Raw genomic sequence first — 19,908 nt, 5'->3', positions numbered from 1 at the left:
CATAAGTGATTTTTTTAATCCGACCTTTAAAGATTAGCTGCTTCCCTAGTAAAACAGCGGGGCAAGATGAAGCACACATCCAGACAAAGCTGGAAGCCTATTATTAAGTTGGAGGAAAAAAGCTGCTCCCTGACAAACCACTACAGCACACCCAAGTGATCAGCCTCACAGTTTATGCCCATTAGCAGTCAATGCTTGGGCCAATGGAGAAGTTAAAAACAGACAAACAAAAGGTTCCAACTGTTTGTTTTTTCTTTTTTTAAAAAAAAAGCAACCTTACAAAGGTGACAGCTGGAAGAACAAATGAAGAACAGCTCCATGGCTCTCTGGCAAGGACATAGGATAAAAACTACAAGCAGATTGATGAGCTTACGACAACTGCACACCTGCAACACAAACATTGGCAACAACCAGCCTTCAAAAAGTGGGTGGCATTGCTTTTGTGGAATTGTCATTTTGACAGTTACCTTAAATTAGTTGCTGTGGAACAGCTGTGCATTTCCCCAACAGCAGACTTCAACTTCAAATGAAGTTCTATTGAGGAGGGTGGGCAGGGGGGAAGTTTCCCAAATAAAACTACTTCCAATTCCAGCAGCATCCTCCTGCACCTCCTGATATCATGGTCAGCAGGCTTTTACTTTGGAGTATCCACCTGGTTTTCATCACAGTAGCTGGACCAAAGCATATTCAATCAATTTGCTCCAAAGGAATTCTCTTGGTTTCTCTCCTGAGGGAAACTGAACCAATTCTGTAAACTTCCAAGTGAGATACTTGTAGCCAAAGAAATTCTGGGTTGTGCTGGCTACACACTTACATTGTACGTGACTTTTGCGTTGCACAAGGCTTCTTGCATGTTTGTTCAGTGTTTCAGTTGGTGGGACTCGCACAGCTTGCAATTTACCACAGTTCACGCAAACACAGCATAAAAATTTGAAGTGTGCTAACTACCACTTAAAATTCACCTACTGAACCTCAGGACACTGGAAAGACCATCTACTGGGTACATAATTCTCATTCTCCTTTAAGAAGTGTCCCTGTGTCTCCTCTACTCCTGCCTTGGCAGGGCAAGGTGGGGGAGCAAGCAGTAACTTAACCCACCGCAAGGTGCATATGGCATCACTACTAAGAATTTGTGCTTCACAGCTTTTCAGGTTCTAGTAATACCACAACAGTCTTTAAGAGCAACAAGGAAGCCTTATTACCAGAGCAAGGACAGGGAACAGAAGGAAAGTCCTCAAGGAGTCTGTTAGAAAGGGAAGCTGCAGCAATGCATGGAGGACATGGCAAGTGATGGAGAGAACATTATGAATGTTTCCTCAGCCCTTGGAACTAGCTACACGCAACCATGTACTGACTGCAAGGCCACAACATGCACGTCAACATCACAGGCATCCTAGGCCTGGGAGAACAGAGAATCCAAGACACCACTGGGAAGGGCAAAACCTGCTGTTGAGTCACCTCGAGGAACAGTATCTTGCATCTCAAATCCCCAAGGCTTGCATCCACCACCTTCTTCCACTTCAAACAAGGACTCTTTCTCCAGAGATGCCAAGTCTGCCAGACCCCAGTACATGGACACCAGGCTGTACAGCTTTCTGCTTGGCTGAAACACCAGGCCATAGAGTTGGAAAAGATCATAAAGAAGCCAGAGGGATGCTAAGTTGACAGGTTAAACTTTTAACACCAAACTCAGGATACCAAAAACTTCTGGTCCACACTGAGACTGTCGAGATGAGACAGAACAAATCGAGTCTGTTTGATGATGCTACCAACTGTTAAGATCGCAGCAAAGTTAAATAGCTGGATGTTCACAAGTGAAGAAATAAATGACAGGGTATTTTGGCAAGCTTTCCCAGCTCTACTGGACAGCAAGTGGAAGGGGGTCCCATCCCTAGGCCGCAGTTAACCAGCTACGAGTAATGCAGAAGGGCAACAAACACAAACCAACATCACATCTTCACTCAACAAGGCAAACATTGATTCTATCCACCTATTGGTAACGTACCTTGCAGCTCTAGCACTATTACACCTTTTGTCTGGCGTCTGTGTGAAGTATATTAAAGAAAATAATCAAATTCAAATGGTTTTAACTCACACAGATGCTTTTACGTGGTGTGATCACGATGCATCGCAGCCCCTGAACCCAAAGCTGCCAAGAGCCAATTTCACCACCTGAGCCCATGTGCCCCTACCACAGCACAGACTGGCCCTAAAAGAACAGAATTCCACGTTGTAACAGCAGATCTGTCCACAATCCGGCAGGACAATTGGACAACTGTTTTCAGCCTATGAAGCCAAAATGTGTCTGCCGTGAAAAAACACACATCTGAGGAAAACTACTGCAGGAGCTGCAATGTGGCACAGTGCCCAACCTCAGTGCCCATCAGCACACACACAGAAATCAGGGAGGTTTTCACCACTGTTTTAAATTGCACAACTGAAGATCTGGCTCTCAAACATCCACCACCGTCTAGAAAGCCAGCAGCTTGCAAACTACTAGACTCCCAACCTGAAACGAGGATGAAATCATACCAATTTCCTCCTAAGTTGGAGAAATTAAGTGACTGCAGATGAAGCAAGTCTTAGCCCATTTAAGAGAAGGCCTTGAGGCAGTTGCCTATGAAGGAGTATCATTTAACCTGCAGGCTATACAAACTTGCAGCCAAAACCAGGGAAAAAATTGTTAAAGTACTAGTGAGCACAGATAAAAAAAGACTCTGTACTAACAGAAAGCAACTTTAGAGTGAAAAAACCACCCCTCTCTAAACTACATGGGAAGAAGTGTTGAACACTAATGGAGCGAGCAGCAAACCGCATGGAAAGATGCAGTCACATCATTACGGATGTTAGGGTAGGCATGAAGGTTATGAGGCAGCAAACAAAACAGCAAGAGGCTCCAGAAGTGATGGGAGCTGCAGCATTCAGAAAGGAGCAGTTCCCACAGCTCCACCCAAACCACAGGGGTAAGAAATATTCTCCCAATCTGCTGAAAGAACTCCTCTTCCCAAAAAAACCCAACCCTATCCCAGGGCTGAAGACTAGGTTAGGTAGAGCCTCAGGAATTCTGCAGGTGCCTGAAGAAGGCATTTCCCCTTACAGACTTTGCTCCTACATCTACAGCCCAGAAGGCAGCTGGAGCAGCTGACCTGGGTAGGACGTGTGGAGCAAAGGCTGGGACTGATGCCAACACAGGACTGGTGGATGCAGAGGTGAGGAGGGCAGAGAGAACACCAACCTGAGGTAAGTAACAAGGGTCACGGTCCTCATGAAAGGAAGTTGTCGGCACCAAGACCTGGAACTGCAGACTTACCATTAGAGGCCACAGAAGATAGGAATGTCTTGGGCCCATGACAGCAGCTGAACTCCTGACTTCCTGAAGAAGCAACACTCAGCCCATGAGTGTCCTCCAGCAACCTGGTCTGTGCAAGGACACTGCTCAAAACTCCAGAATGCTGATACCTAGGAACAGCAAGGTAAGTTTTGTTTGGGCTTCTTAGAAGCAGCAACCGAGTAAGGAGACAGACCATTCCTGCAGGATCATTCCAACCTCCATTCTCTAATCTCCAAGTACCCATCTTCTAAGCCAGCAGAGATGCAGTTGCAAAAGGCAGGTCTCAAACAAAACAGCAGGCAGTCCATTACCATGGATTAGCGTCCACCTTTGGCAGGATAGCTGTGCAACATGACCCTGAACCAACCTGTTTTCTTAACGCCTCTGGCAAGTAAGAAATGTAAAGAAAGCTAGAACTACAAAATTATCATAGAAAAGGTCAAAGTAGAGATTTTTAAGAGACTGCCTTTTTTTTTTTTTTTTTTTAATTCAAGCATACAGAGAGACTTCTGGTTTCAGAAAAACAAGAAGGTTGGCAACCTGGGCATTTAAGAAGTACACTTTAGGTTGCACGGACTCTGGAGCAGTAAAACTGGGCAAAAATTTGTTCCACTATAGATGACACAGCACACCACAAACCACCAGGTTAGTCTTCTAATCTCCACTCAGTTTTCAACATTTAATTAAGAGTTATAATTTTATTAACAGTGAAAGACTGCAATCAGTATTTGGAAAGCATCCCACACAACTGCTGAACTGTTTATTTTCATTGACAAAAACCAAAGTGTTATTCTTTTACAATTTCTGTAATGAAAATATCTATCACACTAATCAAAAATTCTACATAAAAATATTTGACAAAGGTTTTGCTATCATTGGTTATACACACATTACAGAAATTTTAAAAAAAATCATTATTATTTAATGAAAAAAAGGATGAAACATCTTATATGCTATTCCACATAAAAAACTAATTGGTTTAAGGATGGAAAACCAAGGTTGATCTCAGAGGTGGATCTGTACCAAGGCAGTACCTTCTATGCACCATGGACTGTATTATAGTACCTGAGGGCTCCCCAATTCCCCTAGCACTGCTTCTTGCCCCTTACATGCTGCATCTTTACATTCTTCACCCGCCAACATGCGGCTTCAGTAATTCCTCTACAAAATACCAGTCTGCCAGCAGCGCTGTCCAAGAGCAACACCCAGAGGCTAAATATATCACTACAGCAACTCTGCACGTTTTGACCTATTTCTTTCTGAGAAGGAAAATCCTCCATAAACAACAATTTCGTGAAAAGTAAAGACCTGACAAAACTCTTTTGGTGGTAGCATTGACAGCAAAGTGTTGCAGGCAAACAAACCCACTCAGGAAAATCACACCCTTACAGCTACTGTGAACACCATTTAAGAACAGACGATACATACGCACGCTTAGGTAGAGGACATAAGCAGTAGTTTTTGCAAACCCATGAATATAGTGTTCTGGTTGGCAGCAGCACTGCGAAGGACTAAGTAGAAGGATGCCTGCCCTCTATAAAGCCAATTGCATTTTTCAGATGCAGACAGAGGGAGAAGAGGCATGCTGCTCTCCACTTCCTCTACCAGTTGTCAAAGTAGTAGTGCTTCTTTTTTCCCCCCTTAAGTCTTGAAGGCACTTGCTGTAGGAACAACTTGTCTATGCAATAACAGAAACACTCCAGCAAAAAGGTAATACCCTAGAGCATCTTAAAGAGGAACATGTTATCTGGAATCACATCAAGAAGAGGAATAGAAAACCAGATACAAAAACAAGTCACTAAAGCTTCATCTTAAAAGACCTCTGGCATCGAAGACAATTGTCTGTAAATTTAAAGCCTACATAACACAAAGAAAAATGCTGACAAACTAAGAACACAATCAGTAACATCGCACTCGTAACCCCAAACACTTGAGAATAAACTGTACTTGCAAGTGTGTAATCACAAAACATGCCTGCACCTACCAAACCTTTCGTAACTTGACACTGCAGATCAGGACAAACAAAAACAGCAGGCTCAAACACCTGATGGAAAAGTTCCTCATCTATTGAGCAGGGTTTGCTCCAACCTCCTCAGTTAATTGTTGAGAGGTTTTTTTTCATCTGTCTTCTCAGAATCATGTTCTTCAGATGGCTCACGCTCTTCACTTGGTTGTAGTGAAACTGGAATCGCATCAACTGCAAGGAAGCAATCATCCCTCAGCACCTGCTCAGCTGTCAGTCTGTTACAGCAGAACAACTTCAGGAGAAGAGATTTAACTTTATCATCCTACAATCAGAGGGAGAAGGAGATCACCAGTAAGCAAAACACGCTCGATTACACACAACCACCAAGTGTTTGACAAACACATCTCGTAAGCTCTCTCAGAAGGCTGTACCACAGAATTCCCAATGGTCAGAAACACTTGACAGTCACACTGCTCGTTAACAACAAGATCTGTTAACCTGGCACCAGCAGATTTCACTGAAGAGCGTGAGTTGCTAAATACTGAAGTTGGTCTTACCACTGAGAAAGAACAGAACAGGTGCCATTCACCTCCTACAACTTCATCTTTTAACTTTTGTCTTGCTGCTTCATCTCTCTACAAGTGCACAGGAAAACAATAAAACCAAAGTAATGGGCTCTGAACCAACCACAGCTCTTTGGCTATTACCCTGTACACTTAGGCTCTTTGGATTTATCAGGAGGGATTGCGTAGCACATCAACAGTGCTAGACTCCATACACCAAATGAAAACACAGCTGCTACACATATGCATAAGCATCAGCTGTTGAGGGAGGAGGAGCACACACTGGCTTTGGGCAAGGGGTCTGTGGGGAAGACAATCTCAAATGCTGATCTAGATTCCCAAAACTTAACGGGAACAGAACCTTTCCCAAAGGCTTGCTTGTTCAGTCTCCAAACCAGCAACACCTCTGACCAGGGTCAATAAAACAGCAAAGCACCAGACACATGTACACCTCTCAGCTATCCTCATTTCACACTGACCGAAGAATCACTGTGATGCAAAAGGAGTGTACACAAGTCAAAAAACTGAAGATGGAAAGAAGGAGACCATTTCCAGCTCTTCCACTAATTATCAGAGTGACTCTGGAGAATTAGGACCTCCCCTAACAATATGGAATCTGGGTGAAAAGAGGAAATCTGAAATCTTACTGGCATAAAGGATTATTAAATGTTTACAAAACATTTAAAATGCTCAAACTAGTATCTCTAGTGAGGAAGATACAAATGTGCAATGAAATACAGGAGCGAGCCATGACTACAGAGTCCCTCTGCACAATTAAAAGTGAAGAAAGTCTGAGCGTTTAAAAAGCTTGAAAAGCTTTCTTCTTGCATACTTGCATTTCATGATACCACTGAATGTCTGTCAACAGATAACCCTTCTCACCATCTTCTCGCATTAAGGAAACTAAAAAGCAATACCACAAGAAATACAGCTGTAGGACAACATGCCATCATGTTCACTCCATTTCTTTGCGTTTGCTCTTTTTGGTTTTGTTATTTATCTTTTTTAAATACACAGAACTGGGTGCTGAAACACACAGAACACTGAAGCTTGGCATGGCTAAATGGCTACAAGATCTTATCTGTAAAATTCATTTTTCCTCAACAGTTACCTAACGTTAATATCTCTGGTTTAATGCTTAATGTTATTTTCCTGTGGCAATTTTACATTTCCTGAAAACAACCAGGATTTTAGTAGCTGCAATTGTGCGATTCCTCTGGGCACGAGACTGAGATAGAAGAGAAATTACCAGCCTGTCAAGAACCTGCAGATGGGCATGGAGATTAATTCTGAATAAGCTGATTATAAATAAAGCACTTAAAAGCAAAATAGATTTTCCCCAAGAAGTGGGACAAGGATTAACAGCCAGAGGTCTAAAAGATTCCCAAAGAAACAGACGGAAAATATTTACTAGTATTAAATTTCTTAATAAAACCCTCATGTGTGTTCCTGGGCACTGCAGGCAGCACAAACTGCTTTCCGGCAGACTTCAGCTGTTGGGGCATGTGCATGCACACGTATCCACGATGAATCCTCAAGAACCACCAGCAACGATATATTGATTAGGATTCCTGCACCTGACAAGGTCAAAACCGCATGTTGCATCTTTTCATCAGGGAAAAAAAGTTAAAGAAACTTGCTGTTATTAAAAACTGTAAAATTAATTAACCCCTGATAATAACAATAATGGCTGAATACATTAATTGCCCTTGAGATAAAGGCAGCTGTTTGCACTTCAGAAGATCACAAACGTTTAACATCCTGAAAACGGCCATTTAAACTTCAATTTGCATACTTCAGCCTTGATTTGTAAAACATTATCACACCAGAAATTGTATGGAAAACAGAAGTGAACCAACTCCTATTTTTAATGTCCCAAGAAATCTTTTCTACTTCCTTGAACAATTCAGTTTCCCTTATGCATGAGAGAAAGTTAGGGTTTGCACTATCTATGGATTACGGTGCGTAATCCTGAATGACACACTGGGCAGCCGGTTCTGTACAAGTTTTGTGGAATACATTTAAAACCCCCTAGTTAGCCCTAATGGTGAATCACGAAGTCCTGAATCTTCTTCCCTACAGTACTGTGTGTTTCATGAGATGCATCTGATTTTTAATAAGAAACCAAGCAACTATAATGAGTAATAAGAAACACTACTTGCAGGATCACCTCCCTGCTCAAATGCTGCATGTTTTTTTCTTTTCCATGGTAGTGTCACACTGGAAGTAATTTTGCAGAGGGATTCAGTAGACAGTCCTGTGCTTTATCAGTAATGCTTTCATCACTGGAGAACAGTGTTGAACTGAAGTTACTAGAAGACATACTGTAGAGAATAAGAGTCATCTAATAAACCAAGATTAGACTACTGCGTTATGCAGGGATACACAAGCTACCCTGCCTGGACACAGGAACCACTACAGCTGTGTTAGTCTGGTACTGTATCATGAGTTTCTTAACCTAAACACAGTAAAGAGGATACACTAAGCTCACAATGAACACAGGGCTAGTAATTTAGCCTAGTGCTATTTTAGCCCCCTATTACTATTTTAATAGTTATGTCTTCAAAGCAGGCAAAACATTAATACGTAAGTATAACCAACGAAGAGGGATTTATTATCTGGAATTCTTTTTCCTTTGACAAAACAACCTAAATTTATCTGACCAACAGCAACTTCGCTGCTTTATTTTCTACTTTTCCAATTTAAAGTCTTTTTCTACTCTTCTGAAATCACGGGGATTTACCTCTCACTCATTCCTACATCCCACAGAAAATCCTATCCATAACCTAAGACTTCACTTAAAAGCTACACAGTCACCTGCTTACAGCTTTTTTTTTTTTTTACTAACAGCACAAGGCTTGATTTAAGGAGTTTCATGGCCTTCTCAAGTCTAGATAAAGCAGTAAGCTCTCACTTAAAGCAGGATCAACAGAATAAGCATGATATGAGAAGTAGCCCATCCAGATTAAAAACCACAAGGGCAATCCACTCAAGGGAGATGGGAGGGACACAGGGCAAGAACAAAGCAGTCGGTAGCTAGACACGCAGAGGTACAGCAAAAAGCAAGAAGCAGAAACTAGTCTGAGAATGATGTGAAAAAGGTCCGTAAACCTCTCAGTGAATTTCTTTAAACTACATATGGTGGCATGTCTTTTGTTATTCCATCTTGTACAAGGAGGAAAAGGAATCCCCTGTAGCAAAAGCATAAGAGGTTGAAAGGAGGCAAGAAAAATGTCTTAACTCCTGGCCAGAAGGCTGAAAGTTTATGAGAAAGAGTTACACATAAAATAAACCCAAGGAAAGACAAATGCTCACGTAACTAAGGCATACAGAGAGAAGGCCATAAAATTATGTGCTTATCATAAACAACCAAGAGATTGAAGCTGATACTTAGCTAACTTGCCAAAGTAGGAGACCTGAACTGGGCTATATGAAGGCACACACACCTATTTCTTAATCTCAAAGATTCACTAAAACACTGGGCAATGATAAGCTTCAAAAAAGGGACTGAATATAGAGTTCAAGGTGACAGCAGTTGCTAGCATACAGTAGGCAGAATGACAATTGAGAGTAGAAAGAATGAAAGCAGCAACACAAATTCATATCACGCAGGGCCCAGTTATATCTGTGCATTTGTTTCAGAGGCACAGGCAAGTTTATGTCTCACACAAAAAAACCCCACAAACCAAAGAATAAAGGCCACAGCACACTTAGGTTCCTAATTCAAATACCTCTTTGAGGCTGAATCTCTCAAAGACTTATTATTTCCCAAGTTCATAGCTTGGTGTCATTCAATTAAGATATATCTGTGAAGAAGCTGCTGCTCCTGAGGTCAGAGTTAAATATTAAGAGAACTCTGGGGTTTTCTGCTTTCTCAAACATCATTTTATCTGTGCATGCTATTTAGAATTGTCCAAATAGTCAAATAAAAACATTTCCTGAACCCAACACTTACAATGAAATGTTTGACTTAACAAAATATTGATTAACCACCTCTAAACAAGAGCAATCTGATCTTCCTCATCTGACAATTAACATACCATGACAACCACATCCACATCAGGTGTTCCGTCTTCTTTTATGCCAAACTCCTGGTTTTGAACACAAAGCTGTAAATGAAGAGATACATAATGCATAACGCTACTGGGTTTCTTCCCTCTAGTTTAACAAAACCAAACATCTGTCAAGGAGATCCCATATTTCAAGTGAAAAATAATTTGTTAAGGCACAATGGCAGGGGAAGAGCTTTTTTCCCTGATTTCACAGTAGGCTAAAACATGCAAGGGGCTCAAATTCCCCTACACAGAAATAAGGAAAAAAATTAATATCAGAATCTTTTAGAGGTTAAAAGAAATGGACTTTTGAAAATACAACTCAAAGTCCATGTCCAAGCTGTATGCTTAATTACATAAACCTCTTTAAGGAAGGCTGAGGGGTAAGTGCACTCTAACAGATAAATGGGAACCCTGTACCCATAAACAAAGTAAAATTCCCCCAGTCTTTACTATTGCCTAGAACCATGCCCGAGTACAGCATTTTTCAAAACGCTGCCTGCGGGTTAAGCTGAAAATGTCTCTATTCTGAACAATTACACAGACATCAAAAGGAATCACGTTTGGTCAGTGCTGAGCTGCTTGGGATACAGATCAGCAGAGAACTTTGAAAACCACTGTCTCAATTTTAGAAGTGACACTGCTGTTTAATGAGAGAGAAGACAATTTCAGATGCCCAACATGAAACTGGCAACTGCTGAACATAATACTAACACCTGAGCTAGAATTTTCCACCAAATGATCAATACAACACCAAGGCCTAACTGAAGATTAGTTACATGTGAATTAATCCAAAATTCAGCTGGCAAACTTGGATGAGGCTCCAGAAGAATGCTGATCTTGCTGCAACCCAGATGTTCTCCTCAAGCTGAGCAAGCCATTTGTAAAACTGTCTTTATTTCTTCTCTTTAACTTTTACTCACATTTACTTGTAAAACCCTTTTTTCTAGAACAGATGAAGATCTGAATAGTGGTACTGAAAGTATTCTAACTAAACCATAACACATTAATAAGTTATAAACATTTATGATATTAAGCTACACTTCATCTGTTTCAGTAGGAAAATTTAACTAATTCTAAGCAACTGCTTCCTAAAGTGGTAACAAAACATAATGAAGACTGACTTTTATATGAACCAGCTTCATCTTCTCAGCGCAGGTAACTGGCAGTAGCTACCTATCAACACTTACATCTGTTAGTGTTTTTGAAGATGCTACAGCACGCAAGGGGTTACCGAAGCCATCACTCTGCAGCTGATGGAACTGCTAGGGTTTCCCAGGAAGATGCACATGTACCTGGAGCTTCAACCGGTACCCAGTGAACCAATTCCAATATATCAAGCACTCATGCAAAATCACTGCCTGGGAGCAGCAGCTGCTGGGTAGCTTGTGACTTTTCAAGTCTGCGAGATTTGAGGTCTTCCCATTCAGAACACATGGCACTGGCTCCCTGAAGTGGGGAGGCAGCAGTACAGTGCACAAAGACAAGAAAGAGATGGAGGAGATACTGTGCAATATACTACCTAACACAGGAGGGCAGATTGCTTTCTCCTCTCCAGCATAACACACACTAAGAAACGAAACACCTATCTAAGCACTGTCACCAGAAACAAATCGTATGACAGTCCCCCTCTTGCCTTCATCTTATCTGTTTTGACTTGGGTAGTTCCTCAGAGGCAAGATCACAAGCGAGAAGTCTTGCAAAGAATAAGGGGTGCAGTAAGAACTGACTATCCACAGAATGAGGAAAGAAAGCGTGTTTTGTTCATATTACTATACAAATTACATAGTACATTTCACAGAAAAACGCAGTCTTCTGCCCATAATCGTAACTCCCATTCGTTCCACACCTATCACTCAGTTGAAATATGAACACTTACTTTGCCAAAATAGCTCAAAGCAGAAGTCAGAGACAACATTTACTGCTCTTTATAGGGCTGCTGCAGTTCCATAACATTACCAGAAACTCTCCCCAAGCTGTAACATACCCAGAGCAGAAGGCAGCCATAAGCATACATGTCCGAGGCTGGAGAAGCTGGCTGTCCCATCTTCAGTTCAGGAGAAACTAAGCTCAGGGTACTGACCACCATAGTGTTTGCAGCAGCACGTTCCTCCTATGGGGAAAAAAAACTGAATCTGTAATTTCAAGCAAGACATACAGCACATGGAGACAGATGTGCCTCCCTCTCTCTTTTAATGTGTCAGGCAACTTTACCACAGAGTTCTGTGCTGACCTAGACTGAAATGTAAAAACCAACTTTACTGATTTAAAAAAAACCAAACAAAAAAAAACACCACATTCATGTAAAGTAAAAATAGGTGTCACACACCTATCGTCTGTAACTCTAAGAGAAGAACAGGGATGGAAGATTTTACTCCGTATTACAATTCTTAAAGCTTAGAGGGTGGTAAAGAATACAAATTGCAGAACTTCTCAAATTAGGAATAAAAACACAAATATGAAGAAGACATTTGGCACTATGTTGGAGAACTTTAGTTCTAAAGTTCAGTTCTGCCAGCTTTCCTATTTTTTCTTCTTTGCCCTTCTGGTCTTTACCTGCAACTACTTGCTTTCTCCTTCCTGGTTTCCAGCATATTTTAGGACTGCCTAGTGTCAAATTAAAAGCCAGACCTGAGTTTCTATCCCTTGCCATGACAGCAGCCAGCACCAGCTATAGCCAGCCTGGAGAAGACTACTCGGTAACATCTCAGTCATGAGCTCCACTCCTGCATCTGTGACCACGCTGAACATACAAGCACTGTGCAGTACCAAAACCCTGACAGAGAAGGCACTAACCGGATCTAGGCTGTGAACCATGGGTGGAACTTTCCCGCTCTATTACACGAGCTGCTCCTTTCAGCACAGCCCATACCGGCAGGGAGGAGCAAAGAAAGGGATAGTCTTCCTCAGCCCTTGCAATTTTCACAATGACACCATCTGTACTGACTGCAACCTTTCAGAAAATTCAGCTGTCAGATTTCTGAAGCACCTCTTCAGTGTATTGAAAACTGAACTTTATTTCAAGGGAAGCACGCCCTGCTGTCCAAACATTAGACACTCCTCATGAGATTAACAGATAACGCATGTCCATGAAATAAGGGGTCACAATTAAACTTAGTTTATAGTATGTTTATTACATTAATATAATAACCTATTATAAAATTAAGTAATCATGAAGCAGACCTCTAGCACCAAAATCAGGAAGTTCTTCCTGGAGCAGGTGGTGAGGCACTGGCACAGGTTGCCCAGAGAAGCTGTGGATTCACCATCCCTGGAAGTGTTCAAGGCCAGGCTGGATGAGGCTTTGAGCAACCTGGTCTAGTGGAAGGTGTCTCTGCCCATGGCAGGGGGGTTGGAACTAGATGGTCTTTAAGGTCCCTTCCAACCCAAACAATTCTGTGATTTTATGTTTCAGCTCAAACAACTTGAGTTTAGAAAGTCAAAGATGACTACAGAATAGATACCATTATTGGAGACTTTGCTATGCAAACTCAAATCAACAGTAAGAAAATTGCTCATATTCTTAAAGAATATTAGATTTTCCCCCAAACACAACTATGAAATTCTCTACTACAGAAACTGAGGACTAAATCAGAAGTACACAAAAATACAGGTATGTGTAGGCAACATGTGGTATTTGGTAAATTAACAAGATTTTACAACAGATGAACACACATGCAAGAACCCCATTACCTACCAAACAGAAAGGCAAAGGCTTCATATGGGCTTGACTAACTCTTCTTCAAACGCCAGTTCTTACTCTCACCTCTGATGATGCTGATTACCATTACAACACACAAGACAGACAGCCAACACACAACTCTACCAACTTCTCTATCTTTTCTTGTTCCACAGGTTTGCTTAAGCAGAGCCCACCTTCGGTAATTCTTTTCCCTTTCAAGATTTAGATTAAGTTCACAAAAATTTCAATTAGACTCAAACTGCCCAGCCCTGTTCAGAATATGAAACAGGAGTCTCACTGCTAAGCACTACATTTATCAATAAATCTTCTGAACTGCAAACACAGTTGTCTGGTTTGATATGTAATTCTGACTCAAACTCACCACAGGATTTTTATTTTTACCTCTGATTTTGTGAAATCAAAGTCTCCAACAATTCCTTGTTTTCGATTCACAGCAAAAACATTACTTCCATGCAGAGATCCATGTACTATATTAGCTCCATGCAATGTGTGTAGACCTTGGGCCACTCCTTTCATCACTTGTAATGCCTCCTAATGGGGTGTTTAATACAAAAACAGGTATGGAAAACAACAAAAGCACAGTATGAAGTAAGTTTCTAACTGGAAGCAAGACTTTTTAAAGTTTGTACAGTTTCAAAGTTCATGCCATAACAATGAAGCATGGATTAATTCCCAGTAAGATTATTATGGCTTGCAGTCAGGCAGAAAAAAAAGCAGCAAACAGAAGCTTCAAGTCATACAAACAGAACCTTTAGAAAGTTATAAAACTACTGCCTGACCAGAAGCCAAGAACGTCAGTCACGCTATCCTGTGCAATTCTGTACAGTCACCACCACCCACCAAAGGAAGCACAATGGTGAAACACCATCAGCACCGTAAGATACAGCAAAACAATAAGAATTCAGTTCAAAACCACACAAAATAAAATGCTGACAGTCTTTCATTATACTTACTTCTAAAGTTAAAGGTGTATCAGCCTGTAAAGCTCCCAGACTTGCTCCTGGGTAGTAGGGGACCATTAAATATACCAAAGGATCAGACTTCAACAACAACAGGGGAAAAAAAAAAAAAGGAAAAATAGATTGTTGAAAATATCAGGAATACCCATCCAGTACATGTTAATCAATTCATTCTGTTTACTAAGTAGACTGTTTATCTAAACTCAGAAAGGAAGCGTTATTCTGACTCAGTGCTCCAACTTAAAATATATCAAAGCTTTAAGGTCCAACTGCAATTCCTTCAGCTTAAACCAGAAATCAAGATCATCAATTTGAATCTTGCCTTGCAGAAAAGAAGGAACAAGAGTTGTAATAATCCAGATTTCTCCTTCTGCTGATCCCAAGCTCTGTAATACTTGGCAACTCTTTCTATCACTTTGGCTTCTGCGCTTACATCTACATAGTATCCCTTAAAAACAGAACAGATAACCAAGCTATTACTCCTAATGACTGTAACATCAGTTAAAAAAAAAAAAGTTAAACGCAAGAAACACAAACTGTTAGATACCATCAAACAATTTCCTCTTCTAGTTAACACAAAGCTCGATTCCAACTGTCATAGATTGTTCCCTTATTTTATTATCACGCCTCAGAAAGTCCATACCAACAAAACAGGGAGTGTCTCTTTGATTTGAGATTAAAATAAGCAGAGTCAAAAGCAAGAAGAATATTTACAACTGTGGCTCTCATAACACTACTTCCCCTGGTTTCCCAATTGCCAGCAGATTGGTAGAGAAGCAGAGCAAAGGAAAAGCAACAGTTCCTGAAATTTCTCAGTGAAATCATAAGGAAGACAAACCAGCATCTGCAAAAAGAGAAAGGAGTAATGAACAGGAAAAAAGGTCCACCAGATACCCGAAAGAACAGGAGGTAGGGGTGAAGCACTGCTCACAACAGCAGTCCTCAAAACAAGTTGGGGGGTGGGGGAACCAGCAAGCAACATGGAAGCAATTCAAGAGGAAAACAATGCTTCATGTTCTACAGGCCCCAACACAGAAAACTGCAATTGGAAAAGGGCTGTTAAACACAGGGGTATGAAAGGAACAGAGTTCATTCAGAAACAGGACGTTAATAAGCCAAAGCCACACCTGAAGCACTAACTGAAAGCCAGTGCCAACATTACCTTTAAAAGAACCTTCTGGCCTTGAATTTCCGAACACATTAAAGGTCGCTTCATGCTCAGTTCCTTCATGGGCTCAGTATCCAAAAGGTCTCGCTCCAGGCTGCGTGTCACAAGTCCACCAGAGTTCTGAAGCACATGCACAGGCAGATATTCATCGTTAAGTGCACGGCATTTAACAGCTGGTAAGACTCAGGGGCTTTGACGACCTCTCCTCTTCCCCAATCAACTTAGCAAAGCACAACACCAGCTGGGACACGTTAAAAAGTTAGAGCGTCTGTTACCAAGAGGCTGACTATGATGAGGCAGCTAATGAAAAGTATTACTTGAACGTCCTCTAGAAGAAGGGGAGAAGGGAAACCACCACCACAAACAATACTCAGGGTATATGCCACCCAGAAGGACAGAGACCGTGCAGAGAGGACTCTTGATAGTGCCCAAAGCAGTAACTGACAGTGTGTTCAGACACAATCTCTGCTTACCATATAGTTTAGAATTCCTGCTTCTGGATAAAGAAGTGGTAACTCAGGGAACCATTCCTGTGCCAAATACGTAAGCTGCTCCTAAAGGAAGGAAACAAGGACCACAGCTTCAGGTCACTGGTTTGACACATAAATATACACCGATATTTGCAATATATACCCACGACACTGAAATGCACACTGATTGTGACAAAAACAACATGACCTTCAACAACATCATTCAAAGTAACACTGTCATTTGCTTAAAAGAAACACACACACCACAGCTCAAAAAATAAAAAGCCACCCAACCAACACACAAAACATGAACACAGCAGTTCAATATGGACAGATTTCTGAAAGCTGTGAGGGTGGGTAGTGTTAAGACCCAAAACAGCTCCTGCACTATCACAGAAAACATTTCTCCTTTTCCACAAGAGACTTAGTAGGCCTAAACAAAGGAAAACAACTTCACTACAGTAAGAGGAATAAGATAGAAATCACATGATAACGCAGATCAGGCCAGCATCTCATGCATCTCCAGACGCCACTCAGCTGTGATGCTGCAAGGTAACTATCAACACAGAAATGCTATGCCTGCAAAGGGACGTATATCGCCACCACAAACCCTGGTGCCCTTCTACTCACTCACAGGGCAATAATGGTTTCTGATTCTTCCCTCCATATAGAGGACTTAAGAAAGAGCGATCTCCTTCGCTTCAGGATAAAAGCCTGCCTTAACCTAGTCATAAGGAAACAGTTCTCCTTCTTGTGAAAAATACAGTCTTTCTTCAGCAAGTGAGCTTACACTTTCACCTGCAGCTCTTCTGGGTTGAGCGCTACAGCTCACATTTTTTTCCCCACCTCACCCCATTTTAAAGGGGGAAAGATCTGAAGAAACCATGTTCAAATAGAGATAGAACTGATCAGCCGCCATGGTTTCACCAAAAAAGGGCCATCTTAACTTTCAACTCTGTAAAACTCACATTTTTTACCCAGGGCACACATTAGAGCAGCTGAAATGCAGACGTGCCTCATACCAGTTTTAGTTGTCCAAGTAGTTTAATACTTACATATTCTTCTTGTTCCTTGAGTATTTCATTAAGAACTCTATTTCTCAGATGAGCAATTTCCTCTTTCATTCCTGTCATTTCAAACTCACTGTAATCATCAGACTGCGTTAGGAGTAACAAAGTTAGTGTGTGATTCTCATTCTGCTGTTACACCCAAACAGCAGTAACCTGCTCTATCAGGATTTACAAAGAAAAACTTCCATATCACAGTTCTGGAGTCGAACATATTTTCAAATGTGTATTTTACTCAGTGTCCTTCCTGGAAACTCAAAAGAATCTCTTAAATAGAGAACGCCTTTCTCAGTGATTAGGTTTTGTGACAGACCAACTGTTGTAGCCCTTTGCCTACTTGCTTCCCAAGTCAAGAGCTTTTTTTTTTCCCAATTAGCTGATGACATATAATCATAACAGCAGTATCATATGTCTACCAGCAACACCAGGTGTCATAATTCATTTCATTTTTCTCCCATAAGCAGGCCTTTTCCTCATGTCACCTCATTATTCAAGAATCCTTTCCCCAGTGGGTTTCACCAGCGTGCCTTATTTTAAATCCCTCCCGGAACTTACTGCCACTTTACAATGCTTAGAGACACAAATGCAGGTTCTTTTTTCCCTTGAGTATCACCAGAATAATTAATGTGCGATCGAACAAACAGCACTGCAGCTGGAGTAACATTCACATTCTTTGGACTTCCCTGAGGAGTAGTGGGGAACCCTGAAAACTGGGACAGACACTGACTTCTGCCACCAAAGGGGAGGTACACGCATTACTAACAAAGTAAAACTTACCGCACGACCAGGTCAGTAAAAAGAGCTGAACAAAACTGTTCATGCTGTGAACAGCCACCACCAAAGGGACTTAATTAAAAGCACAATGTCATGGCTGGGGACTGAAACAGAAAACGGCTATGTACCAACTTGGCTGCTTTTTAGCCATTGGGGCTTGGTCTCAAGGGCCTGCAGAACTTCAACAGTTAAGGCAAGAGTCAGGTCAGAAAACACAAACGGCTCCATATAGCTACCACTTACTTGGAACAGACAACACAAAATTAATGTTTCTAAACTAGTTTAAAAAAACACAACAGACAAAAAACAAACACTGTAACATTTTCATACTTCCTCTAAGTTGTTCTTTTCAACCAGCTTCCACCTTAACTGGGCCTTCAAGCCTTTCACAGTTTTCTTGATTGATAATAAGTTGTCAATATCAGGTCTTCTGTTCAGCCATTTCTCAGCCTGTTTTTTGAACTAAGAGGGAAAGGAAAAAAGAGAAAAAAATCAGAACATGTTCAAGCATTCTACTCGAATATGCTTTAGTCCAACACATTAGAAAAACTGCCTGAAGCTTGTTTGAATTCAGCTTTTCAGAGTCTTTTCCCATTGAACAGCGTTTTTATTGTCAGTAATTTTCATTACATTAACAACTTTCTGGAAAACTAACATTCCACTTAAAGTTCAATCCCCTTAACTTACATCCTACTGTTTTGTAATGAATCCAGAGATCCTGGCTTCCACTGCTTCAGTTTTTAAAAAAGTATCTTTGTATTTAAGCACTGGCTGAGAACACAACTGCATTCTCCAGCTTTAATCAAACCAAGCTCTCATCACCAATATATACTCCTAGAATTTTCTTATAAAAAGGTAAGAGGACATCGTTCAAAAAGAAATCATGTCAGAAAGGGTTCCTAGTATAGATCAGTGGCATAGAAATAAGGCATAAACTTACCTCAACACTGGCCACGTATCTGTTCTGTATGACAGTGATCATACTTTGCTCCTGACGAATGTTATACATAACTTTATTGTAAGCACTCATAATTATGTCCTTCTCTGCATCATGCTCCTGTATTGAATTACACAGACTCTCAGTCTTTAATTTCCCTCTTTCTTCATTCACACCCACCAATATTTAAGATGCAAAACCTTGACTGAGAAATTCCATCGTTAATGGAAAAAAAATATTTGAAAATAATGAACTCATCTGATACATTAAGAAAAGCTTTAAAATTAAATCAAAGATCTGTAAAATATATAGAAATCGTGACACAGTAGGCAGGTTTAGAACTTACATTTAAGTCAGTATCCAGTCCTTCAGAAACAGCCAACTCAAACTGCTGGAGGATTTCATCTGTATTGTCAACCTCTTTCTCTAAATCTGAGGATGTTTCTGACATCAGATCAAAGTACTTCAAAGAAGGGAAAAAAAAAAATTATCAGCCTTGGAATAAGTTAGCATGCAGACAGAAAAAACAAGCAAGAAATACAAAGAGTTAGAGCACTTCTGGAAAGGTGAGAAATACTGATTAGATTTAACTGCCTCACTCCTGAGTGATACAACAATTTCTAGAACTAACATAATTAAGATTCACCAGTCAAGGAGAAAGTTGATTCTTGCCTTGACTGGTGTTTGTTTTCATAATCTCACTTTGATTTTTTCCAAAAATGAAACAGTACAAGAATCCCAACCCTTCTCCTATTGAGTTTAATGTCAAAAAATCAACGTGTGCTGCCCACACAGTAATACACAAGATGCTCAATATGGCAGTTTCACTATCAAGTGAACTTTACATTCCTATATAGTACTACCTGAGATAAAGACACATCCTCAAATCTATTTCACAGTTTATCAAGTGTGAAACAA

General features: G+C 40.8%; 1 protein-coding gene across 1 annotated transcript in view; it reads right to left on the bottom strand.

The window, feature by feature from the left end:
• Positions 1-5,427: 5,427 nt before the first annotated feature.
• Positions 5,428-19,908, bottom strand: part of STK31 (serine/threonine kinase 31) — a 35,492-nt gene continuing 21,011 nt past the window's right edge. Inside the window, exons 12-22 of the mRNA XM_010157879.1 lie at positions 19,337-19,453; positions 18,994-19,110; positions 18,384-18,515; positions 17,268-17,369; positions 16,216-16,296; positions 15,737-15,862; positions 14,897-15,022; positions 14,569-14,655; positions 13,997-14,146; positions 11,900-12,025; positions 5,428-5,619 (exon numbers count right to left, since the gene is read on the bottom strand). Of these exons, the coding sequence (XP_010156181.1) occupies positions 5,428-5,619; positions 11,900-12,025; positions 13,997-14,146; positions 14,569-14,655; positions 14,897-15,022; positions 15,737-15,862; positions 16,216-16,296; positions 17,268-17,369; positions 18,384-18,515; positions 18,994-19,110; positions 19,337-19,453 (1,356 nt within the window). The remainder of the gene's footprint in view (positions 5,620-11,899; positions 12,026-13,996; positions 14,147-14,568; positions 14,656-14,896; positions 15,023-15,736; positions 15,863-16,215; positions 16,297-17,267; positions 17,370-18,383; positions 18,516-18,993; positions 19,111-19,336; positions 19,454-19,908) is intronic.

The sequence above is a fragment of the Eurypyga helias genome, unplaced genomic scaffold, assembly GCF_000690775.1.
Source record: "Eurypyga helias isolate BGI_N326 unplaced genomic scaffold, ASM69077v1 scaffold9188, whole genome shotgun sequence".
Lineage (NCBI taxonomy): Eukaryota > Metazoa > Chordata > Aves > Eurypygiformes > Eurypygidae > Eurypyga > Eurypyga helias.
The sequence above is the reverse complement of the archived record's forward strand: the minus strand, read 5'-3'. Positions and strand labels throughout refer to the sequence as shown.